The sequence below is a fragment of the Crassostrea angulata genome, chromosome 4, assembly GCF_025612915.1.
Source record: "Crassostrea angulata isolate pt1a10 chromosome 4, ASM2561291v2, whole genome shotgun sequence".
Lineage (NCBI taxonomy): Eukaryota > Metazoa > Mollusca > Bivalvia > Ostreida > Ostreidae > Magallana > Magallana angulata.
In genome coordinates, this window is record NC_069114.1 from 43,418,907 (window position 1) to 43,436,776 (window position 17,870).

General features: G+C 32.8%; 1 protein-coding gene across 1 annotated transcript in view; it reads left to right on the forward strand.

Annotated features, from left to right (window-relative positions):
- The window catches only part of LOC128179592 (meiotic recombination protein REC8 homolog), a 37,202-nt gene extending 31,233 nt beyond the window's left edge, over positions 1–5,969 (forward strand). Inside the window, exons 14-16 of the mRNA XM_052847053.1 lie at positions 1,632–1,829; positions 2,202–2,311; positions 5,477–5,969. Of these exons, the coding sequence (XP_052703013.1) occupies positions 1,632–1,829; positions 2,202–2,311; positions 5,477–5,559 (391 nt within the window). The 3' untranslated portion in view covers positions 5,560–5,969. The remainder of the gene's footprint in view (positions 1–1,631; positions 1,830–2,201; positions 2,312–5,476) is intronic.
- The last annotated feature ends 11,901 nt before the right edge of the window (positions 5,970–17,870 follow it).

Here is a 17,870-nt window from a genome sequence, read left to right on the forward strand (position 1 = left end):
GTATCCTATGATACAATATTGTATATTCTATAATATTGTATCATACAATATTGTATAATATGATATTAGTTTCTGTAATATAGAATTATATCACATGAAATTGTATAATATGATACTGTAATATTATTACTTATTAGGTTAGTTACTGACTCACTACGGAAATATATTGGGTTGATCAATCTCATAGATGGCGAGGCGAAGCCGAGCCGTCTATGAGATTGATCAACCCAATATATTTCCGTAGTGAGTCAGTAACTAACCTAATAAGTGTTTTGTTTTCCCTAGGACTATCAGGCGACATATTTATTAACAAATAGCGATGATCTACGCAAAGCCATGTACAAGATGCCTAACATCTCGTCCAATTTAACTCATTTAAACTCTTCAGAATTTTCAATCTCACCTTTCAAATTCTCTTTAAAAATCTTTGCTTCACCCATGTTTACTTACAATGTTTTGTTGTTATTCAATTTTAAATGTTTTCTCCCTTTCCTCTGCAGAGATTTGAGCAAATTTCGACGCTGTCATTTTATTCTGCTCCAGACAAAACAATGTGACGTCAATATTCTAAGGGCAACTACTCTAATTTTAAAGAATTTCAAAGGGCAACTACTCCAAATACTTTAAGAACTTACGGCATGTGGTTTATGTATTAAATACTATGAAATGTCGAAATTAGTAAGCAGAGGGTCGACCAATGACGGCCATATTGCCTAATATTATTTCTCACAGAACAAATATAGAGATATATGAGGCAATCACGTGTTATGTTTAAACCAATGAAAGTGTGACATTTCAGTCCGAGGAAAACAATATATTATATCGTATCATACAATATTGTATAATATGATATTGGTTTATAATATGATATATTATCACATCACATGAAATTGTATTGTATGATATTATAAAATATATTATTGTATCATATGATACAATATGTATAATATGATGTTGTATTATATATTTTACTTTATCACATAATATTGTATCATTTGATATGATACAATGTTGTATCAAATTATATTGTATCATATGATACAATATCATATTATGTTTCAAAAATGATACAGTATCATACAATATCATACTATATAATACAATATAATATCATATGTTTCAATGTTATGATGTATTATGTAATATGATATTGTAATATAATATTATATTGTTTTATATATTATGATATTGTATTATGTGATCAAATACAATAACATATAACACAATAGAATGTCTTATCATACGTTACAATATCATATCTCATCATTGTTTATTATGGTATTTTGTTGTATTATATGATATATGTTGTAAATATGATAGGATGCAATATTTAATTTTATTTTATTGTATTGATTAACATATAAACATATGATTATCATACAATTTTTTAACAGATGATGTACGATATTGTGTCAAAACAGAATCCATGAATATTCAAGATCATAAAGTATGATTTTCATTTAATATGATAAAGGTGGTCTCATAAAGGTGAAGTCTCAGTGAGCTTTGTAATCTGTGATTACCTATGTTTTTGCCATATCATGAAAAAGTTGTGTGTAAGGATTGGTATATTCAGAGCAGCTACTGCTTTTTCATTGTTTGTAGCCTCATGTGGATTTATTTATTTTCAGTCGAAGGAAGAGAAGCAGGTCGCGGGGATCTATTGAGGAGGAGGTGCTGGCCCCGCCCTCGGAGCCCTCTGTATCGGACACTCTCTCCCGGATAAACCTGAATCTGTCGGTGGTCCCTGAGGAGCCGGAGATTCCTATGATGGAGACACCTGTGTCAGTTTTCTCCAAGGTCTCACAGGCAGAGAGTAGATTGATCAGGTAGTTAGACTGACACGTAGCCATTTCATTACAGAGAATTTTATAGCTTGTTATTCTTGCATTTTGATTTAATGAAAATTTGTTTGGATACAATGTTTTATTTTAGATACAATACACATATGTAGAGTAGACTCTCACGGAATTTTCTTCTGTAGTTCTGTGCATAGATTGTCATTAAATGGCAGAGTACTTGATAAATGCTTGTTGTTATGCATGTATGTTTTTGAAAATCTCAGGATATACTTTTTACTGCCTTATCAACCCTTACCCAAGTAAAGAAGAATGTCACAGAATTGAATTCTTTCAAAGCTTTTTAAATGCATGCATGTATTGTATTATTAATACATTAATCTGGATATTGTCTTTTTACAGGCTTATCAACTCTTACACAAGTGAAGTAGACTACACTACATTTGAGGAGATCTGTCCTCCACATTTATATGACAGGAAACAAGCAGCCTCCTTGTTCAACGCCTTGTTACGTAAGTATCCTAGAGAAGTACATAAGTATCCTAAAGAGAGTTACATGAGTATCCTAGAGAGTTACACGAGTATCCTAGAGTTACATGGGTATCCTAAAAGTTATGCAAGTACCCAAGAGAGTGTTACATAAGTATTCTAGAGAGTTATCCAAGTATCCTAGAGAGTTAAGTTGGTATCCTAGAGAGTTATGCAAGTACCCTAGAGAGAGTTACATAAGTATCCTAGAGAGTTGCGTAGGTATCCTCGAGAGTTACGCAAGTACCCTAGAGAGAGTTACATATGTATCCTAGAGCTATGTGAGGATCCTAGAGAGTTACATAGAACCATTTTAACAAGGCTTTGGAGTTTCAGTAGGATGTCATATCTATTTCTTGCATAAAAACAAGTTAAAAAATATACTGGTTTCAAGCAAAATGTACACTGACTGCGTAGTTTCCACTCATAAGTCAGACAAATCCTGTTAATTTCAAAGAGCCATTGCTGAATCCCAGCGATGAAATAGACATACCTACATCATATTGCCGATTGACACAACTACCCAAAGTCCAAGCTCTTGTTAAAATGGTTCTAAGTACCCTAGAGAGTTACATGGGTATCTTTGAGAGTTACATGACCTAGAGATAAGTTTCATAGATGTAACAACTTCGTGTCTGCAAATCTAATCTTCTTGATTAAAAATGTCATACTTATCCACTGTTTTTTGTTTTTTTTATATAATTATATAAATGGAAATAGCCAGGTGTATCATGCATAGCAAAATCCTATAATTATGAAAAGCAATAATCTGATATCTGACATTCAAGGAAGTTTTATTTGTTATGCATTCAAAATCACCAAAGGGCATTTACCCTATTTGTTTTTATGTAAACATGTTTTTATCATTTTTAGCTCACCTGAGCTGAAAGCTCAAGTGAGCTATTCTGATCACATTTTGTCCGTCGTCCGTCTGTCCGTCTGTCTGTCTGTCCGTCTGTAAACTTTTTACATTTTGAACTTCTTCTCTAAATCCGCTTATCCAATTTCAACCAAATTTGGCACAAAGCATCCTTATGTGAGGGCGAATATAAATTGCAAAAATAAAAGTCCGATCTGTATTCAAAGCGGAGAAAACCTTGAAACTGTAGAAAAAGGGGGGTGCATTTTTAAAAATCTTCTTCTCAAGAACTACTGATTTCAATTCAACGTAGTTTAGCATAAATTATCCTTATGGGAAGGAAAATATAAATTGCAAAAATTAAGTGCTAATTCTGTTTCAAATCTGAGTTATTACGAAAATAATAATAAAGGAAATGCGTGTTTTAATCAGTTTAATAGCTTCGGGTTCGGCATCCGGTAATCCGGCATCCGGTAAAATGGGTAGGCAAGACTTGGTCTGGGCAAAACAAAGATTGGCAGTTATTAATCTGCCAATCTCATTAAAATTTCAGGATAATTGATGGACTAGTATATTTGTATTCGCTGTAAATATTGCTGCAAAATAATGCGTATTTGGAATTGACGATTGTCGATCTGCCTTGGCTTTTATTTTGCCACGGCCCATGGTTGCATACCCATTTTACCTAGACTCGTATTCCATACTTCTAAAACGAGGTTCTTTGTTTAAAGCAGCCATGACATTATACGAAAAAGGGTCGATCTGACTATGATGAATTCGCTTGTTGTGCAACAGTTTGCCGATTGTTGCCGATTTTGTGAAGTAAATTGAGGCTAAATATTTCAATGCGTTGACAGGTTTCACACATGACGTTGGTGTTAGCTTGTTCCGATTTTCGTTTCGTTTTCATTATTTCTGCTTGTAACCTGGGAACTATCGTCTGTATTATTTCGTGATTTTTACGTATCAAATCAAACAGAGACTTTGGTAAATCAAACAGTTAACTGTTTACCTGCGCAAGTTAAGCAAAATCTGATGTATCAAAATTAGTGAAATACAATTCATTCTATCGGTAATTCGATCGGCATTATCTTTTGCGTAATGGTAGATTAATGCAATAGGTTTTGTTGCGATGCTCGGCATTTTTTCGAGTTTATTCAGTTTAAATAAAGTTTGGCATTGCTGACGGAAATATGTAGGTATATACATGTATATATATGATTCATTTCGAAAAAATAAATTGTGTTCTTTATTTGTTATAGTGCATGTTTCTTGTGTTTAATTGTTTTCAATTTCTATTTACTAACCATATTTGAGTGTTAAGCTTCAAATTATAAGCAAGATACAGAGATTTGCTCACAATTCTATGTTTGTACACAGATCTTAAAAACTAAAGATTAAAAAAGTAAAAAAAATTGTCAATATTTATTAAGAAAATTTTCAAAGTTTGTTCGTTCAGAAACCAACTTTAACATCTTATTGTATTGTAAACTTGACATTTTTTCGTCATTATTACTCTTACTGTACATGTGATCCTTCACTGTGTTTGTGTACATTTGTATAAACTGATTTTGAACCTCAAATACTAGTGAACTGGTCTTGAGTGAATAAAAGAATATAAAATCTTAGGCCATTCTTTTTTTCCATTTTAAATGCTGAATAGGAAATACCAAGTTAAAAATCATAAGCTGAATGTAATAAACTCATGTGAACAAAATATGAATCAAACCTAGGAGAACTGTGAGCTCTGTATGTTGCTTATAATTCTACAATTGACGCTGAAATTTTGGTTGAACATTAGAAAATCTCTATGAATTAGAGTATGTTAAATACTTGTACAAACAAAATAAAAGAATGATACTAGTATTCTGTATATATCTACTCTCTGGGGCCCTCTCTTTATACAATAAATAATGTGAAAATATAGGGATTTGGAAGTTAACAACTTAACAGTATACCTCTATCAAATGTTTAGTTTTATATCTTGCGTAGAAATTTCTTATTCTGGTAAAAAATAGTATTTCATGAAGGTACAATGTCAAAGATTACATGTATACAAAAAAGTGTAAAATTCGAATACTTTACAATATTTATTTTTTGTTTTTCTACCGAGGGACCATATGGCACAATGTCTTTTGAACGCCCATTGTTGCTCAGGTGAGCGATGTGGCCCCATGGGCCTCTTGTTTTTAATTGTGTCAAAACATTTGATACTTGCATGAAATTTAGATTCAATTGTAACGGATTTACCAGATACATTCTTTACTTTTGATTTAATACTCTTATTCAGATTCATGTGCCAAAGGATGTGTATATGTTGAACAACGGAATCCCTATAAAGAAATCCTCATACAAAGAGGCCATGCATTCTGAAACAGAGACTTTTTTCAAATGACTGAGAGAGCATGAAGTGGCAGTTTATTTTGAACATGGTAGTTTATTCACATGTATTTAACAGAGAGGACATGTGACTTATAAAAGTCAATGCTTTAATGTACAACAAGAAGATGAGTGCATGAGTTCTAGACCCAGACATTCTTTAATCTAGTTGTGTTCCGGTTTGAGCAGCTAGTATAATATGATATCATGTGCAGGTTAATTAATTTTTTCCCCAATGTTAGATTTCCAAAGAGTTGTTATGTTGTATTAATGTTATTCCCAGTTGGATATTGCTATCTGATATTGTTGTTAATTGTTATTAATAATTAAGGATGACGATTCTGCTTAATAGTTTTAATGGTATAACAGTACTGATCAGACCCAACCTAACACCAAAGTAAACCCCAACTAAACCCCGGGTTTACTTTGGGTTTACTTTTTGAGAATTTGGGTCCACTTTGGGTTTTCTAGGGGTTTACTTTGGGTTTACATAACAATTGCATTTGGGGTCAACTGTACGCACTGATATGTGAAGCAGACCTGAATTTAATCTTACCATCTTACTGCCTGTAATTCCTGCCCCTTGTATATTCCGAAGACACGTGTAGCATCTGCTTTCTTGGGTATACTTCTGATCAGGGCTTACTCTCTTTATCCACTCTGGGTTTACTCTGGGTCAACTCTAGTAAACCCAGAAAGTAAACCCAAGGATTAGTTGGGGTTTACTTTCTGTTAAGTTGGGTCTGATTGGTACTGTACATATGGAGAAGTTTACTGATTTGTTGTTATAACTTGTTATTATGGTTGATTCCAAAATTGTTTTAAATTATGATGTACATTTTTTGCTTTTATTTATTTATTATTTTATTGAATTCTTGATCATCTTTATCCCATAAATCTGATTGATACCAATATGTATGTTACTGTGGTTTCATTAATATTTAAAGGTATCAATTTTCGTGGATAAAGTGAAAATCACAGTTTCAAGAAAACGTAAATTCGTGGCCAATGACCCTATCAATACAAGATGTTAAAAGAAATTGCACTTCAATGAACACTTAATTTCGTGGATCAACTTGATAACGAAATCCACAAAAATTGGTATTCAATGAATATCGATGAAACCACAGTACCTTAATGTTAAGTGAAAGAATGGAGCCAATCTGACTCATGTCAGTAAGTGTTAACATATTAATAGTGTCCGTGCGTGTTAATTCAAAACCATTTGAACCCTGAATTGGAAAGGATGGATCAAATACAGATTTTGATTTACTTCAAAATTTGGAAAAAAAACTAATTTAAAATGCAAATGATGAGCTAAGAATTAAAGTTTCTGAGTTCTAAGACAGTTGATCATGTTTACATTTATATATTGGACATTGATAGTTCATAGATTTTGATGCATTGTAATCTGACTATATTCATAATTCAGATCATTTGATCTGCTTACATGGATCATATTTCAGGGATTTGAAGAAACCTGATACTAAGAAAATCAAGTCTGAATGTTCACCCTTGTACTGGCAATTTCAAAATATTTATCTACTATGCCTTGGGTTACAAATGGCCAATGTTTAGTAAAATTATGAAATCAATCCAGTGTTTTCATTAAAGAAATCGCAATAAGGTCAATCTGGATTTGGAGAGAGTTTCCACAGACTGTCAGTACACGAAGGTCTCTATTTCACAACCTCTTTGTTGGAGAGAAAGCAGCCTGTTGAGTACCTAAACCATAATCAATATTTGTTTACTTTTTCTTAATTTTCCCTCATTGCATAGCAGAATAAGTACTTTTGTAGAATTTAACTGTACATCAAAAGGCTGTCAGAACATGATCTTCTATTGGCTTACTTTAGATTCTTGTTAATCTAAGATAGCAGATACATGTAAATGGACCTTTTTTATTATAGTTTAATTAAGTATGATGTGATTAACTTCTTACATGTACCACACATGTTCTTGTTCAAATTTGTTGGTATAATTTCTTTGTTGAAAAAATAAAGTTGATTGTTGATTTTCCTAAATATTTTTTCATTGAAAACTCTGTGACTCACCTGGAATCACCTGACTAAAGGTATGAGTTGTATTTTATGATTACCTGCTGGTTGTAAGTGATATTTTTGGCCATAAGTTAACATTTTGTGAAGAACAAATTCAAATAGTTTAGCTGTAAAATTAGAAAAAATTCCCTACATCTACAGAGTTCTTCTTCGTAAGGAGGTAAATATAGCCTAAAAATGGCCAGACCACCTAGTCCTCTTAACGGCTGAGTAGAGAAGAAGTATTTTCCCTGTTTATGTTCCCTCATCGTTCTGATGCTACACACTTACCTGGCCGAGTAGTTAACGAGAAGTTGCTAATGCCTTGCGGATAAAAACATTGAAAAAAATATCAGATGATGAACATAAAGGTAGCGTCTGAAATCAATATACAGAAACAAACAGGTTTGATAGTACATAGTCAATCCTCAGTATGAGCTTGCGATTTTCTCGAACTTACCTCGAGGCTTTGAAATTAACAACGACCACGCCTGTTTTATGCATTTCTAGAGGAATAATTTCTACCTTAAATGAAATAATATTTATGAAATTGCTTTTGTTGACAAAAAACAAAATGTTTAAGGTTCTGAAATACGCAGTGATCGCTACACCCTCTATCACTTCGATTTCACCGTTAATTTCCCGATTTTATACTTCAGCTATACTCATGCCCCAAAAAGTGGGGCCAATTTGATGATAATTCAATTTTTTTATATGTAAATTTGAGAAATATGTTAGCTAAGAGTAAAAAAGTTGAAGGGGGCTCATAATGTTACGTGCTCTTATTATTTCAAACACGGACTATAGAATATGTGACGCTGCTAGACGTATTTTATCTATGTTGAGGTAATGTACAATTCTTTGATTGATTCTTCGTTCAGTCATTGACACTGCGGTCCAACAGTGAGACCCCATGGTGGGTGCAAAGTTCTAGGGTGGACCTTTCACAAATCTTTTTACGAAGAACTTTAGTGCTACAATTTGTAATTTTACAAACTGTATATTTTTATAAACTGTTTATTTTTAATTTTTAAATCCATACCCCTATTCCACCCACAGCTCATAATATCAGGTGAGCTATATAGACCATAGGCTTGGTATTTTTACTAGCATTAAATTGTATAAGTTTTTGTCATCCAAGACAGAGGAGCATGGTAAAATACAGCCATCCTATTCCATTCTGATGTGCCTTTACAAATTACATACACCTTCACCAAAACGATTCTACGGCTTATTATAAAAATAATTTTGTGATACTAGTACACGGTTTGGATGCCATCCGATGTCGCTTGCTGTGAGTATTTACAGTACAAACCCTACCTCCTCATCCCACCCAACCCGTAAAAACACGTCTTTTGATTATACAAACTGACATTTCTGGTTTACATGGAATTTCATTTTCTTTCACTTACAGTTGAAAACGATGTATTTATTTATTTATTTTTTTGGTTGTTTAGAACCACAGGATTAGGTAAAATCTGGTTGAATATCCTAAGTATACAGACACATGATCACTTCTACACGTTATACAGACTTAATGAGTAACGTAGCTTCATAAAACCCATTAGAAAACGAAATTATTCGTTTTCGATCTTGCGTTGTCTCATTTTTCGCACATCTTTCAAATTATTAGTTTCCGTCAAAGGAGTTAGATTTTAATGTTTCATAGTAGGTTTTAACATAGCCATCTAACGAACACGAAATGGAATGTTAATGGGAATAATAGAGACATTCAAATCCGTTTTAGTAACAGGGTTTGATATTTATCTTCAGTTGTATTGACGTTAGCCTAACTTCTTTTTTTTAAAATCGCATTGGAGCTTTTTCTGTACGACAATGAAATGCAAAACGTTGGTAATATGTTTTCTCTGATTCTATAACCTAATTGATGTTTAATAGAAATTGCAATACCGATGATAATATTAACATTATATTTTGCACTGAATTTCACAGTTAATTGATTTTTCTCGTAATAAAAATCGCAATCACCCTTCTTTTTAATACACAAAACGGGTTTTATTATGTAGTTAGTATATTTTTTTCCATTACGATAACGGATTAAATATATTGTCATGTACTTGTGGCACTATGTAACGTGTTATTAATACCTTTTTATAGTAGAGTATCAATATTGATCCAATTACACGTGCATCATTTGTCACGTGTGTTGTACCGGGATAATAGATACTCAGTAAGGCTGGTGACTATTATAAACGTTCTTATTAAGCACAAGAGCTTTAATCATTATTAATTGTGTAATTGATTTTAGATTTTAGACCATGATACTGTTAAACGATGATATCACTGTCTAGTAGTTGAAATACGGTTAAATAAAACAGAATTGTTATTTCTTACGACGCAGTTCTGTACAACAATCCATTAGATTTGCAATTACAAAATGGCGTACTTTGAATGCACCAAATCAATGCAGAAATCTTGCAGAGCTTCACAAATAAAAAAAAATAGAAGTCCATTCTGTTGACGCGGTTTGCGTTTGCTTTTTTTACTGATCTGAGTATAATTTAAAGCAATATGAGCTGTACTATTTAGAACTTTATTTTGCTGTAAAAACCTGCTGGTATGATAAGTCTGCATATAGCTTAAACTTTTATGATAAATAAGACTTGAAAAAAAACATTATTTTTGTCAGAAGATTTATATTCAAAGGAATATATAGCAGATCAATTTTTGTACAGGACGACAATAATTCAATTTTGCTCCATTTAAGGCTTCTCAACGGCTTTTCCCAAAAAGATATGGTAAACAGAAATTTAAAAACCATGATTATTTTTGTCATTTTAGTAGAAAATAACATTTTCGTAAAAAAAAATTTCAACATGAAAATTGCAGCTCATATTGCTATAAACGCTATTGCTGTCGATCATTGGAGATACAAACAGTTTATTACTGACAATCACAGCATAAGGCAACTCCCTTTTTTGTTGTTTTGAAGGGATCTCTTCCCATACTTATCTGATTGACATGAGCGATACATGCAATTCTATAACCAGATGCAATGCATTATTGTTTTAATTTTCCATGAAAGATTTCAGAATTCTAATTGATATAAGTCTCAATGAGTTGATTGGAACGTTTTTTAGCTCATCTGAGCCAGAAGCTCAAGTAAGTTTTTCTAATCAAAATTTGTCCGTTGTCCGTCGTCGTTGTCGATGCCCGGCGTGTCTTTATCGGAAACCTTTTACAATTTCTTCTTCTCCAGATCCACTAAGCCAATTTCAACCAAACTTGACACAAAGCACCCCTGAGGAAAGGGCTTGCAAAGTTGTTCAAATGAAGGGCCAGGTCCTAATAAAAGTTTATAGATAATGAAGATTTGTTGGTATAGTTCTCATCAAAAACCAATCGGTCAGACAAGTTTGACCTTGTGTGGAAGCATCCCCAGGTAGTGTAGATTCAAGTTTGTTGAAATCATGATCCCCGGTGGTAGAGTAGGACCACAATTTTTACGTACCGGTACTAGTAGTAATATGCATTTTTATAGAAAAATCTTCAAAAATATTCTTATATAACGCTAATGGACTAGAACAGCTGTACAATTGCTTGTGTGAAATAATCCTTAGACAGTGTAGATTCAAATGATTTAAAATCATAATCATCAGGGTTAGGTTGGAGCCCCAATGAAGATCAAATTTTACGTAAAAGTATTTATCTTTAAAAATCTTTAGCATTTTTCAAAATTTTCTTCTTAAAAACTTCAGGTATAGTGTAGATTCAAGTTTGTTCAAATTATAATCCCCGAAGGTAATGTAGGCACTTAATTGGGGTCAAATTTTTACCAAGGAATGTATAGTACAAATTGCAAAAAATCTTCTTCTCAAATACCAATAGGCCAGACAAGCTGTAACTTGTGCGGAGGCATCCTAAGATTGTACAGTTTTAAGTTTATTCATAATATGATCCCAGGGGTAAGGGTTTAAGAATTTAGAAAGAAAATTCTTCGAAAATCTTTTTCAAAATTAAATGGCCAGAAATCTGTAACTTGTGTAGAGGCATCCTTAGGTAGCGCTAATACTAGTTGGTTAAAATCATTCTACCCGAGGGTACAATTGGGGTGTAATGGACAATAGGCAGGGATGGTGTTAGTGAATTTTAACATAAATTTGATTTATCTCAAAAACTCAAATGTTATAATAAATTTATATTGTATTATATGCAAGCATCTTTGTTGATTCTCAATTGTTAGACTGTAGCTTCTGGACAATTTTGGGGCCACACAAGGGGTTCAAAGTTTGATGTAGGTTTATATTTATATGAATAGTTGATCTTTTTTTATCTACTACATCTTGATCTTCTTTCAGAACTGCAATACTCAATATGTAATATAAGTATGAAATCATTCAGTTACGAAAGAGGCTAAGTGTTAAGCATGAGATTCTTGAATAATCTGTTCATGCAGAATCTGTTTTACTACAGTGTTCAGATATTTTGTATATGACTCCATTAAATCGATTTTATCACGGCTGTCGTTACTCAGGTAAGCGATGTGGCTCATGGGCCTCTTGTTTATTTTTATCTTTGTTATTTTAATTAGCAGTCCAACACCAAAAGTACGAGTTCTCAATTGATTCTGAGACTCCAGCCCCTTCGTTATGATAAAAATCTCAACTAATACCTTATTCAATTTGAAAAATATATATATATATTTATATATATATATATATATATATATATATATATATATATATATATATATATATATATATATATATATATATATATATATATATATATATATATATATATATATATATAGTCATAGAATTTGATAAATTATTTGATATACATGTATTTACTAACACATATGATACATGAAAATATTTTCTTTGAATTTGTTTTCCGGTTTTTTTTCATGGAATATTGTTACTTTTTACTACCAAACGCCAGCTGTGAATCGTGATTTTTAGTTTGTAAGTCACTACCGGTATACGGATTAGTCGATATCCTTAACCTTTCTCAGAACACTCGAAGTTCAATGGCCGGTTGGAGGAAGTAGAGGATTGAAAATGATTTTACCGATGAGTTTCAAGCAGAACTTACAGCTGATGTATGTGACAGTTTTAGATAATCAAAGATGGCGGTGTATTATATGGTCGAAAGTATAATGCATACATACCGATATATTTTTGATATGAGAAAAAAACATAACGTCAGGTGCCTGTAAGAAATCGTTATAAATTACATTAATATCACATGATTAAAAAATCGTTTGCGCCGCGTCTTAATACACAGTCTGCACTACATAAATAAAAAAATAATACGTGTCAAACGGCGTTAAATAGTTGCGACGGTGAGGCACACCCGGGATTTGAACTATTATACCAACTGATGAAAATAAGAGGAAAAACGTCAACATTTTTATTCGTATCAATGTAAAAAAAAGAAAGAAAAAGATCATTCTTTGAATTTCGTTGGGACATAAATACAGGTAGGTTCGTGACCAACCTGTCAAGTTGCAAACTTTTAATTTTGCAGTTGGGTGGCGGTAAATATAAAATTTACAATGAGATTACTGTGGCAGTATATACAAAATTTGCAAGAAGACAACCGTGGCAGTAAATACAAAATTTACTTTACAACAAGACAACTGTCGCAGTAAAAACAAAATTTACAACAAGACAATTGTGGCAGTAAATACAAAATTTACTTTACAACAAAACAACTGTGGCAGTAAATACAAAATTTACAGCAGTAAACACAAAATTTACTTTACAACAAGACAATTGTGGCAGTAAATACAAAATTTACAACAAGACAACTCAGTTGTCTTGTTGTAAATTTTGTATTTACTGCCACAGTTGAACTGTGGCAGTAAATACAAAATTTCTTTACAAAAAGGCAACTGTGATTTACAACATGACACTCTTTGAGGCGTTACGTGTTTTTATTACTGGACCAATCCGTATTCGTATCTACATGATAATGATGGCACAGCTACCGTGGTTTCATAATTATTCGTGGGTATCAATTTTGGTGGATTCAATGACAATCACAGTTTTAAGGATACATAAATTTGGGCCAATAATCCTATCAATACAAAATGTTACTAGAAACTGCACTTCAATGAATATATATTTCTGTGGATCAAAGTAACAACGAAATCCACAAAAATTTGTATTAATTAAACGAATGTTGATGAAACAATAGTATCCCAAAACACACATAATTAGCGCTGCCTATATCGTCCATCCTCTTAATTTTCCTTCCAGTTGCCTTAGGATTTGCTGAGATGGACAGGAGATTTCTTTCATATGAAATTTTCTTTCTCAATTAGATACTTTGATGAAGCATATATAAGGCTTATCACAAGATGAAGCTCTGCCATCCAGTCGATTGAATGTAAACTGAAAGGTCTGGAAAGGTGACGAATGGGATAGCTTTGCCATTCAGTCACTTTTCAGTTTCCTTCCATTCAGAATGGCAGAGATTCATCCTATGTATTAGATATATAATTAAAACAATTTTCTAATTCATGTTGAGAAAGAGATCGAGACATGTAATTGTATAATAAGAAATAAAACTCCATGCAATGTTAAGTGAAACACGATAGTAACCATCGTACAATATTTATTTAGAGGACATATTTATACGCACCCTTTCACATCCATCAATTGACAAGATATCTTGATAATTATAACCCTTTGTGTTGCTTGCATGCCTAACGGTTTACAAAGTGTGACTAATATAAACAAACCGTTGTACATGCTTTGTCAGTCTCCTTGTCGATCACACTCACCGTCAACTAAGCACTGATGTTTTTAACATAGGTGTATTGATTTTATCTTGCAGCATCATTTAAAAGGGCGATGTCGCACGTTTCTACCCGTCTTCCTCAGATCAGGCTTTGAGAATAACATGTACAGAACGTCTTCAATGAATTTATCGGGACCCAGCCTCGCCAATGCCTCGAGCACGCTGTCTTGGTATTTCTATGCAGAGACGGGCATTCTCGGGCTCGGAAGCTTGGTAGGAATCATCGGTAACGCACTGGTCATCAAAACGGCCTGCAGAGTAGAAACAAAATTCGCCCGCCAAATCATGACCTTGTTTTTCACCCTCGCCATAAGTGACGGTATTATCTCCGGGGTTAAGATACCTCTGCTCATCTCGCTCAAATTCAAGACTCCGAGAGACGTCCTTTTGACTCTGCGATACATATTTTTTGGATTAAACGCCATTTCTCAAATAACCCTTTGGAAACACTTTTTTGTTGGGTTTCAACGGTTTATGATTATGTATAGTTTTCCGTATTATCGAAAATACTTCACGTTTTCGACTACGGTTGCCATTGTTGTGTCTTTATGGTTAGTTCTGTGGATGTTGAATATTGTCCTACCAGTTTTGGCAGGTTTGAATGTAACCTTTACTAATATTTACTTTCGGCATTATTTTGACCGTTCTACACTTGAGATTGCATTATATGAAATTATTACTCTCGGGATTATAAGTATACTTCCGGTATGTTGTACAGTATTTTGTCATATTTGGATTGTTTTCAAAATTGTGAAATCTGGTCTCACTCATTTAGAAAACATTGAAGATAGTGCTACTTTTATTAGAATCAATATAACGTCTGTATTACGAACTATTTTGCTGCTTGTTTGCGTTTCGCCATTTTTGATCACTAAAATAATTGATCCAATTCACAAATCCGTCTCGATAACTGGTTTTCTTTGGACGGAGTACTTTTTCTGCGCTCATTCAGTTCTTAGTCCATTTCTAACACTTTGTGACTCAGATTTTAAAGATTCGTCCTCTTTCAAGAAGTCCACACGAAATCGATTAAGATCCGCCGGAAGTCTGCGAAGGAGTCGGAAGTTTGCTGCCAGTATTATCACGTCCGGGGATATGAAGACGGTCAAACATACGGAATGACCGAGACTGCGGACAAAGTCCCGGGAGGGCGCTGAATGCACTGAGTTGTGCTTTGAGTCTTTGAAAAAATATTCCTATCCGAGTTCACATTCATGTAAAATGCATGAATACGGTCGGCATGGAAAGCTTGGCATGTGTATGTTCCTTAAATCAAAGATAAAATCAAAACTCCATGGTGGACTCTTCTTAAATATATCTTATTATGTATCGTCAATATACTATTGTGCCGTGTTTTTATACTTATGTACGTATGTATTTTGATGGGCGCCTACATGAAGCAGCCACCCTGTTTACCGACCAGATCGTCATGATGAAACATTCATCATTTATTCATGTAAACGTTGGCATTAGGACCGTTCATCTGTTTATGGGTTTTTTTGTGAATATCTCATATCTTTGATATCATAACAGTTTTTGGAACATGTAAAATTGGTTTATATCGTTAAATGAATATGTGAAAATAAATTATGAGGCTTGATTTACTTTTTGTTCTCTTTCTCTAGCATTACAGATACAAAGAATAGAGGTAACTACATGTATCAATTAAGTTTAAGTTTGATAGTTTAAATCCACTATATGGATAGTTTACACATGGGGGATATAAGGTTCACTAGCTTGAAAAACTAATTTGATTTTTAATGCCAGCAGTAAAAATGTAAAACTAAATTCTAGTCTGGCGCCTTTCTATCTAACTTGACCGATGCTTACTTTATTGTTCTAGGGACTTTTTGCAGAAAACTTCTTTTCTTATACAATAATTAAAGACAGGAATCGGGATCACTCCTGGCTGTTGAATCTCTGTAAGATTTAGATTATCACTCGGGTAACTTATACTTATCTATTCTTATATTTTTATTAATTAACATGAATTTTGAAAGAATTGATATAAAACACATAACACAACGATAGAATAAACTCTAACAAAAGTGCCCACTTCAAAAAAAAAAAAGAGCCTGCAGTTTTGTAAAAATTCATATACAAGCATGATACACCATTGCCTTTAGTCTGTCTCAAGTGATTGCTTCCCTCACTTTTCATACCTGTCCACGAAGTTAAATTCATATCCATAAATAGGAAGAAATTCAAGAATTTTAATGGAAAAACCATACGTTTATAACCGGAGAAATTTAAATAAATAAAAAAAAACATCTTACGAAGACTCAAAATGGGAAATGTTTATCTTTTTTTTTCCAGTCGCAAGTATTCGGGACACCTTGAATATTTTTTTAACGTTATCGCCCAGAGTACTAAATGCTGTTTGCAATGCAAAATCCCCGTATATACTTTCTATTTTTAGTAGTGTATTGAAAGCAGTATAAGGGGGTTTCAGAACAGATAGTCTGGACATTTTTCATTCTAGTAAATGAATGTACATGTGGGTTGGGCACAAAGATTTTGGACAGTTTTATTGGGATTTATATTTTCTAAACTAAAAGTTTCTGAATGCTCTTTTTTTTATTCTTAAAAAGCATTTTTTTCCCGAAGTGAAATATGCTAAAAAACTTGTCAGTAATTTATATTCAACATATTGCCATTTGAAGGACTTTTTAAACTTGCGAATAAAGTAAAATAAATCATGAATATCATACGATTTTGTGATCCGTATTTGAATACCTTGAGATTTATTATTCATTAACAAAATTCAGAGTCTTCACTAGTTAATTTGTTTTTTGTGACGTGGGCTATCCCATGTTCCCAATATGTCCAACCATGTTTGATTTTGCATGCAGATACAGCTTTTCATTTCGTGTAAATGTTGACAAGGTATGTTTAATTTCAATATCATAACTGAAAATCAGTATTTTGTGACAAGACACTCTGTGGATTGGTTGACTGATTAGTACAATCATGTAAATTTAGTTGCAGGTCTGTAGCTCCAGGTCTAAAAAAATGGATGGAAGACCTGGGAGCTACTGTTCAATGCGTGTTAATAAGTTACAATTTAAGCCATCGATGATGAAATTTCAAAATTTGTGTATGAGGAAATTCGAGGAAACTCGGTATTTTGGGTAATTTTCATTTCATATCTGTCTTTTACTAAAATACACATTACACATTATACATTTCTTTACAGTCATTGTGTGATTTTAGAGAGATTATTGTTTTGGAGTATCTTAACTTGAAGTCCTTATTATAAACTTATCATAAACTCTGCCATCATTCATTGTTGAAATAAGTCCTGAATATTAAAGGCAATTTGATTTGCTTTGAAAAAAGTGTGAAAATCATGAAAAGAAAAGTAAGTAGCACCTGTATTACATACTCTCTAATGTATCTTACCCCATTATCAAAATATTTTTTTTCTAAAAAGTGTTTCCTTGTTAATTGTAATGTTTGGAGTTTACTATAAGTGGACATTTTATGTTTTTACAT